Raw genomic sequence first — 8,885 nt, 5'->3', positions numbered from 1 at the left:
CAGGGCCCGCGACCCTGAGAAAAAGACCTGGGCTGAGATCACAAGCCGGATGCTTAGCCCACTGAGCCGCCCGGGCGCCCCCGTGTTGTTAGTCTCCCCACCGCGCACAATTGCCCCACCTGCTCTCCTGTGTGTCTGCTGCGCCTCCCAAGGCGCCACAGCCTTTCCCCCTTCCCGGGGTCCCTTTGGTCAATCCGCTCCCCTCAGGACAGGTGGTGGGTGGGCCTCCCCTGTGCCCACACCGTGCGGTTCAGGAGCACCCCTAGCTCACTGTGCGTGCACGGATCCTGGCGCACAAGTGTTTGCTGAATGACTGAGTGAGCACGTGAAGAAAGGGAGCAGTGAGTTGTGAACGTGAATGAAGGGAAGGGTCACCAAAGTGGACTCTGGATGTGGCCGGAAGGGGGAGCCAGAGCCCTAAAGGCCAATCACAGGAAGAATCATGACTCAAAGGCCCCACCAGGGAAAGATGCGCACTACCTCTCCTATGGGAAACCCACCCCCTCCCTGAGACCCACCGGTGGCCGTCACTCTGAACTCTCGCTTTTCTCCAGTGGACGTGGGCTCAGAATAACCCCTTCCTCCGTCTCCTCCGTAAAATAGCATCCTCTCCTTTCTTTGTCAGATCTCTGCCTGTAGTTTTGCTGGAGTTTGTAAATGCCCAACTGCGATTCTGTCATCCCCAAATACACCAATTTTTGCTAGTCAAATAGACTGTCTTATTTTTCAGGTGAACAGAGTGAAGGGCCTTTACCGGTTAAGAGGTTTCAGCCATAAGACGCGGCGCCTCCCAACGGGGAGACTGAGGCAGGCACAGCCAAGATGTCAGTGGGCCTCAGCAAGGGTCCGCGACCTGGGAGGTCTAGGATCCCTCTGGCCGCACCTCTCTGCAGAGGCATTCCTCTGCCAGGACCCAGGGCCAGGCCACATGTAGCAGCACATCTGGAGCCCTCCTCCTCCCCCCACCCAGTCACCCCTAGGTTCCCAGAGGCCCCTCCCATGGTGAGTTCCTGCCAGGAGCCCCCTTTCGTGCCCCCCCCCGCCCGCCTCCCACTCAGGAAGGACGTCCCTGCACCAAGGAGGGAGGTTGCGGCCCCGGTTCTGTCTCAGAGAGAACTCACTCTCAGGCTTCGTCCTGGCTGCCCCCTGCTCCCTGCCTGCTTTCCTTCTCTTCCGGGACTAATCTGGGCCCTGGGCCATGAGCCCTCCCGCATCCAGGCCTCCACTACCCTGGCCCCATCCTCTCCCGGCTGGTGGGTCTCCGTCCGAGGACCAACCAGAGCATCAGGGAACCGTGCCTGGGCTCAGTGCGGTGAGGTGTGGGGGCCGGGAGGGGGGCCAGCACAGGGTGGGCGGGCCTGTAGGCAGCGCCCCGGCTGCCCTTTCTTGCGCTGGGCTCCCTGTGGGCCGCCTTTGTCTCTTTCTTTTCAACTTAATCTGCAGGCCTCTCCCTCCTCTGGGCTCTCCCTGTGGAAGAAAGGCCTAGAGGGAGGGGCAGGGGGGTGCCCGCAGAGCCAGAGCCCTGTGCTGGCCACACCCGGAGACTCTGCTGGGGCCCGGCCAGACGGGGTTGCGAGCAGGCTGAACCATCTCCGGGATTCCCACCCTTTCTGCTGTCGGGGTCCAGAGCTGAAAGAAAAGCTCCTTCACTAGGCCAGTGACACCAGCCCCTCAGCCTGGGCAGCATCCCAGCCCAATTGTTCCTGCTGGTTCCAGCCAGCCCGGGTGCTGCCCAGACCCTGTCCCCATCAAAGGCCACCCTTTGGCCACCACCTCCCTGCCCCCAGTCACTGGCGCTCGGGGTGGTCTTGCCACATGGCTCCCTGCTGTTACATGGCTGGGATTCTTGGTGCCGGAATTCCTGTTTTGCCTAAGGCCCAGAGTGGGGGTGGCTCCCGGCCAGGGAAAGGGGTGATGCTTGGCTAGGCTGGCTCACAGGGTGCCTGGGGAGTTAAAGCACAGAGGCCAGACGGTTCAGGGGATTAAGGGCAGAGCTGAGGTCCAGGGCTGGCTGAGCGCTTCCCTATCCCAGTCAGCATCCAGGGACCTGTTGGCGGACAACCGGGGCTGGGAGATCTTCTCCCTTATCTCCTTGTCCGGTGCACAGAGGACCCTCCTCCTGCTCCCCACCCCCTGCCCTCCCCAGTCCAGGCTTCTGGGCACCCCACTCTCCAGGCAGAGGGGGTGTCAGGGATGGGCCAGCCCCTGAGCCAGGAGACTGGCACTGGTCCATATGAGCTTGGGCTCTGGTCTCTCAGGTCACTGTAAGCGTGACCACCCTGCCCCTTTCTCTAGGTGTGTCCTCACCTGTCACCTTGGCACTACGGCTCTGTGTGTGGGATAGGTCTGGCTTCATGTTGCTTGGCTGCCCAGCTTTGAGCCCTCAGCACCTTGAGGGCAGGCCCAGACTGGGTCACTCCGATGTCCCCAGGGCCTGACTGTACGTTTGCAGCTACCTGCTGTGCGGCCTACAGCTGGGTCAGCACCACTGGCTGGCTGCCCCTTGATTTCATGGAGAGTACGGCAGGACCCCAGCCGGGACCGGTGCAGCTCCTGTCGCTAGTGGTGGCTCCTTCCGTCAGGATCGGGCCGGAGAAAAGCTGGCCACGCCGGCGGCCTGGCCCTCTGAACGAGGCTGCCTGAGAGCCAGCCCAGCCCACCCTTCCAGGCCAGGCCTCCCGCCTAGACTCTCCTGGAGAGGGCTGGGGTTTCTCTAGGTCCTGCCCAGGGGAGGTGGGGAGAATCCCCCAGTGCCCACAGGCCGACCCTGGTAGCCAGCACGAGGGGTCAGGGGGACGCGGCAGAGGGGACGAGTGTCGGAACTGGGCGGACAGGAAGCAGGAGGTGCTCGATAGCCGCGACCGGGGGCGCTGGGAGGGGCGGCGCGGGTGATTCAGCCGACACTTCTCCCACCTGCGCTCGCGGGGCGGGCGGGCAGTGGGCGGGGCGGCCAGTCAGTGGGCGGTCCTGGTCCGCCAGTGGGCGGTCCTGGTCCGCCAGTGGGCGTGGCCAGCCGTGGCCTCTGTCCGCGCCCCGCCCTGGGCGCCTACCCCCGGGCCCCGGGCCCCCGGCCTCCAGCTCCCTGCCGCCCCTTCGACAACGCCTGGTGCGCCCGCGCCCCCGCCCATGGCTGGGAAGGTGCTGTCGCTGCTGCCGCCGTTGCTGCTGGCCGCGGCGGGCCTCGCCGGGCTCCTACTGCTGTGCGTCCCCACTCGAGACGTCTGGGAGCTGCCCGCCCTCAAGGTGCACGCTCGGGCATCCGGCGCGGTCCGCGGAGTTGCGGGCCCCGGCTGGGAGGCTTGGACCCGAGCAGGGCCAGGCTGCGCTCCCGCGGCAGCCGGGGACCCCCCCCACCCGCGCTGCGCTGCGCTCCTGGCCGGGCGGGGGGTGGAGTCCCGGGAACTCCCCGCTCGCGGTGCCCGTCGCGTAGCCTGTCAGGGACGCGGCCGAGAAGCTGTCTCTCCGCTCCCCAGATGCAGCCCCAGGACGCCCCAGGCTGCGGCTGGATCCGCCGCCCCCAGCCCTGTGCTGCGCCCCAGGGATACATACCCTCGGGGTTCAGTCAGATGGGGTGCGGCGGGTGTCAGAGCCTAGGGACCCCTCCCCACCCACCCGGTGGCCCTGACAGTGCGGGGTCTGCCCTTGAGGGGCGCCCGGTGGGAGGACAGGTCCTGCTGGTCCTAGAGGCGTTGGGGCGGGCTAGGCCAGATCTGCTCCCGCCAGGCTCCTGCAGTCCTGCCGGCTGCCTTGACCCTTTATTGGACTGGTAGGAAGAGAGCTTTGCTGGGGGCATGTGGGTGCTCCAGGCCCCAGCAGCCCAGGATGGGAGGTCGCAGGAGTGGGCGCTCTGTAGCCAAGGGCCACAGCTCGGGGGCTGCTGAGGCTGGGCGGTGGTTAGCCCGCTGATGCTGCTGTTCCCGGGTTGGGGAATAGGCCTGGAGAGGCCCCTTTCCCCTGCTCAAGAGGGCACGGGCTCCAGTGGGGCTCTCAGTGCTGGGAGCCTGGCCCTTGGAACTGCAAGGAAGGCCCACGTGGCCCCTCTCAGCTCTGCAGGACCCAGCTCAGAGGTGCTGGCCTCGAGGCTCCGGGAGGGGGTGCCTTCAGGCATGCTCCCACATCCTGAGGCTGGGCTGAGGTCAGAGAGGTAGGGACACAGACGTGGAGAAAGCGTGGGTGCAGGTGTTCCTGCAACTGGGTTTCTCTACTGCAACCTGGGGACCTCACGTCCCTAGGGCGTTTCCGAGGGTGGTCCCGGGACTTTTCCGACACTGACACGACCCTTCAGCTTGCCCTTGCCAGGAAAGTTCCTGCAGTCAGAGGAGAAAAGGCTCCTGGCTGTCTACCCCTGCCCCCATTCTCTCCCCTACCAAGCCGTGTCTCTGTGGTCGTCCCTGCCGCCTGAACCCCAGTACTTCCTTCATTCTGGAGGTTCCAACCTTGCCACAGGGTGGGGGTGGGGGGAGACCCGGGGAGCCAAGGGGCGTGGCCTCAGGTCCCCACCCTCACCCCCATTCCCAGTACGGCATTGTCCTGGACGCGGGCTCTTCGCACACGTCCATGTTCATCTACAAGTGGCCTGCAGACAAGGAGAATGACACGGGCATCGTGGGCCAGCACAGCTCCTGTAATGTACGCGGTAAGGCCCCCTGCGCCTGGACTCCCACTCCACTCACTGTAGGACCTCAGGCGCCCTCTCTGGCCTTAGCCTCTGAAGTCAGGCGCCTTGGCTCGATGCCACTGGGGCCTGCTCCAGGAAGGAGCTGCAGGAGCCTCCCAAAGAGGCTGGGACCCTGGGCCTGGGAGAGGCTGCAGGCAGTTCATTCTAGAAAGTAAGCCTCAGGCAGTGACTGGGAGGTTTGGGCTTTGCCTGGCCCAAGACTGGCACACCCAGGCAGGCCCCTTGGGAGGCTAGGCCAGATTGACAATGCCTAGTGCTTTATCCTGGCACCTGGGCCCACACCCATGGGCGGGCAGCAGCCTCAGAGACTCTGGGTGGCCCAAAGGCAGGTAGGCCCTTTTGTCTCTGAGGGCTTAAACTGGGAAGGTGTGTCCAAGCTGCCACCGGGCTTGGGAGCCCAAGGTCCCCAGCCCTCCTGGCCCGTGGCTCTTCCAGGGGCTGGCTGTCAGGCTTGGGCCCATCTCCCTGTCCCCCTCCAGGAGGGGGCATCTCCAGCTACGCAGACGACCCTTCCAGGGCTGGCCAGAGTCTCGTTGAATGCCTGGACCAGGCGCTTCAGGAGGTGCCCAAGGAGAGCCATGTGCACACGCCCCTCTACCTGGGAGCCACAGCAGGCATGCGCCTGCTCAAGTGAGTGTGCCCTTGACCTTCCTGGTCTCCACAGACCCTCAGCATAGGGTGGGCCCCACACACCCTCAGCAGCGGCCCTGAGCGGGGACCCACGCGGCCGACCGGCCACACACGGTGCACCCCAGCAGCAGGATCTTGGCTCCCTGGCGAGGATGGCCCTCAGAGTCCTCCCTGTGTTACAGCCTGACCAGTCCCGAGGCCTCGGCCAATGTGCTCGCGGCTGTGACCCGGACGCTGACCCGGTACCCCTTCGATTTCCGTGGTGCCCACATCCTCTCGGGCCAGGACGAGGGGGTGTTCGGTTGGGTGACGGCCAACTACCTGCTGGAGAACTTCATCAAGGTGGGCCCGATGGTCAGCCCAGCGAGCCAGGGGGCGTGGCACCCACCCACCAGCTGACCCCCACCCTCCGCTCCCCACAGTATGGCTGGGTGGGCCGGTGGTTCCGGCCAAGGAAGGGGACGCTGGGGGCCATGGACCTGGGGGGCGCCTCCACACAGATCACCTTCGAGACGGCCAGCCCAGCCGAGGATCCAGCCAATGAGGTCCGGCTGCGGCTCTATGGCCAGCACTACTGCGTCTACACCCACAGCTTCCTCTGCTATGGCCGTGACCAGGTCCTCCGGAGGCTGCTGGCTGGTGCACTCCAGGTGCCCCACCACCCCTGGCCCGCCTGCACCGCTGTGCCCTCCTGGAGGGAGGGGGGTGAGAAGAGATGGGAGCTGAGGGTTCAGAGCAGAGCCTGGACCGAGGAGGGCTCCTCCGGCAACAGGAACCAAAGCTGGGTTGTAATCAGCTGGCAGGATAGATGCGGAGGGATCCTTCCTGGGGAAAAGCCAAGTGGTGGTGGTGGTGGGGGGGGGTCTGGCGAGTGCCTGACTGGGGGAAAGGGGGGCCAGGGCCAGGTCTCCAAAGGCCTGGATTTTGTCCAGCATATAAAGGGAAGCCATAGATTGCTCCTGAGTGCAGAAAGCGATGTTGCCCAAGCGGGACTTACGAGAGAGTCAACAGGCAGGCCCTCTGGGGAGGCTTTCCAAAGGCCCTGGGCAAGGGGTAGCGGGCAGACTCTGGAGGAAGAGTGATGCCTATCACAGCCCTACATTCCCCTAGACCCACGGCTTCCACCCTTGCTGGCCGAGGGGCTATTCTACCCAAGTGCTGCTTCAGGACGTGTATGAGTCTCCGTGTACCGCGGCCCGGCGGCCCCAGACCTTCAACAGCAGCACCCGGGTCAGCCTGGCAGGGAGCAGCGACCCTGCCCTCTGCCGTGGCCTCATCTTAGGACTCTTCAATTTCTCCTCCTGCCGCTTCTCCCGATGTTCCTTTAATGGCATCTTCCAGCCCCCAGTGGCTGGGAACTTCATGGTGAGTCCAGGGGGTGGGAGTGGGGGCGGGTGCCCTGTGGCGTGTGGGGCCTGCTCATGGGGAGACCGTACCCCCCTTGCAGGCCTTCTCTGCTTTCTTCTACACCGTGGACTTCCTAAGGTCTGTGATGGGGCTTCCCGTGGCAACCCTGCAGCAGCTGGAGACAGCCGTAGTCGCCGTCTGCAACCAGACGTGGAGTCAGGTGAGGCCTATTCCCGCCTTCCCCGGGGTTGCACAGGAGGCCCCGGTCAGCTGGCATCATGCCTCCCTGAGGCCCGACCCTAGAACCGAGATCTGGAGGACAGAGCGAATAGCAAAGGCCCCGTGGCAGCAGGGCGCACAGAGGGAGATGGGGTGGGGACTGGTTGCAGCGGGAAGGACCGGCGGAGTTTAGGGGTGGGGAAGCCAGACTTTGAAGACAACACCCAGGCTCCTGGGGTCTGCCCCCGGTTAGGCGCTGTTACCAAGTAAAGGAAGCGCTTGCTCAGGCGGAGTGTCAGGTGTCTGCCAGACCCCGGGAGAAACACAGTGTCTGTGGGCTCTGGTGGTGACCGAGGCCCCGTCCTGTCTTCTCTGGGTCTAGTCGCGGGCAGACTTGGGGGGGGGGGGCGGGGAAGCGGGGGACAAAAGGCCAGCCCAAGGCCCATGCGGAGGGCCTGGAGCTTCTCCTGTTGCCCTGACCACGGGCTAAGGTCGCTGCCAGCCTGCTGCGCCCTGGGTGGTCATCCCTGCTGTGCCCCCGGGGGCCCACCTCCAAGGCAGGGGTGTCCACTGCCATCCATCCACAAGTCACACTGTCCTTCCTGGAGGGCACAGTCCTGCCCTGGGCGGGGGGGGGGGGCCCCTCTGGCCCCTCACTGCCCGTGGGTGTGTGTTGGGGGGAGGGGTGCGGCACGCCGCCGGCCACCGCTCCTCGTGGGCCGGGACCTCCAGGTGGCGGCCGGCCCGACAGTCTCCCCCGCGCGTCCCAGCTGCAGGCTAAGGCTCCAGGGCAGCGGGCCCGCCTGCCCGACTACTGCGCGGGGGCCATGTTCGTGCAGCAGCTGCTGAGCCGCGGCTACGGCTTCGACGAGCGCGCCTTCGGAGGGGTGACCTTCCAGAGCAAGGTAGGAGCTGGCGGGGGTGGGGGTGGGGGACCCCCGGGCCGCGCGGAGGCTGAATGCCCCTCGCCCGCAGGCCGGGGACACCGCGGTCGGCTGGGCGCTCGGCTACATGCTCAACCTGACCAACCTGATCCCCGCCGAGCCGCCGGAGCTGCGCAAGGGCACAGACTTCAGGTCCTGGGTCGCGCTTCTCCTGCTCTTCGCCGCCATGCTTCTGGCCGCCGCGGTCCTGCTGCTGCGCCTGGCGCGCTCGGCCGGGGCGTCGAGCGCCATCTAGCGGCGGGCCGGGTCCCGGCTCCCCGTCCCACCCGTGACGCCTCCGCCCCCAACGCTGCTCCGGCCGAGACGGGGGGCCGGGCCCACGGGGGACCGGGGCGGGCGAAGGGAGCCACCTCCGGCCCCTGCCTGCCTGCTGCAGCCTTCTCCAGCCTCCAAGGTCTCCTGCTCCTCCCCGCGCCCCCCCCCACTTCCTGGGAGTGAGGGATTCAGATCCCCCCCCTCCCCCGGAGCCCTGGGCCGGTGACTTCAGGACTGGGTGTCTAGGGACCCCCACCCCGCCCTCGGGAGTCTGGGTCTGCATCGGGGCGGTCAGAGCCCACAGGCTGGGAACGCAGCGCTTCCTTGTGACAATTTTGTAATAAAAGCTTCTTCCTAGAGCAGCGGAATGTTCCTAGGGTGGGGCCTCCTTGCTGCTGCCTGCCCTCCCTCCCTCCCCACAGCTATGTTGGCCAGGAAGGCCTGCTGCTGGTCCCCAGGGTGGCCCCGGGCTCCTTCTCCTTCCTTCTTCTCTGGGGCCGGACCGGAGCGGTGAGGGAACCCTGGTCCCCTGGTCCCCTGCTCCCAGTGTGTGGCCTGGAGTAGCTGTGGGGTGGCCGAGCCAACACAGACCCCGTGTCCCCTGAGTCTTCTCCGGCCAGCAGTGCCCCTGCGGCACCTCCAGATCTGCATCAGTGACCCAAGCAAGATTGGAGCTGGGCCCTGGCCTGGAATTGGCCTGGGGGTGGGGGTGAGGGCGGGGAGCATGGAGGTGGTGCAAATAGTGGGCAAGGCAGCTGTCTGGCTACAGTCAGTGCTGGAAGAGTGAGGGGGGCGGTGGACAGACCCTCGGC

General features: G+C 66.0%; 1 protein-coding gene across 1 annotated transcript; it reads left to right on the top strand.

Annotated features, from left to right (window-relative positions):
• The first annotated feature begins 3,126 nt into the window (after window positions 1–3,126).
• On the top strand, window positions 3,127–8,053 carry ENTPD2 (ectonucleoside triphosphate diphosphohydrolase 2). Its single transcript, XM_030293157.1, has 9 exons — window positions 3,127–3,243; window positions 4,519–4,636; window positions 5,158–5,308; window positions 5,491–5,650; window positions 5,731–5,958; window positions 6,419–6,673; window positions 6,756–6,875; window positions 7,645–7,779; window positions 7,850–8,053. The coding sequence occupies exons 1-9, from the start codon at window positions 3,127–3,129 to the stop codon at window positions 8,051–8,053; spliced, it is 1,488 nt and encodes a 495-aa protein (XP_030149017.1).
• Window positions 8,054–8,885: the final 832 nt, after the last annotated feature.

Source organism: Lynx canadensis, chromosome D4 (genome assembly GCF_007474595.2).
Source record: "Lynx canadensis isolate LIC74 chromosome D4, mLynCan4.pri.v2, whole genome shotgun sequence".
Taxonomy (NCBI): domain Eukaryota; kingdom Metazoa; phylum Chordata; class Mammalia; order Carnivora; family Felidae; genus Lynx; species Lynx canadensis.
This window is presented reverse-complemented; position numbering and strand designations above follow the sequence as displayed.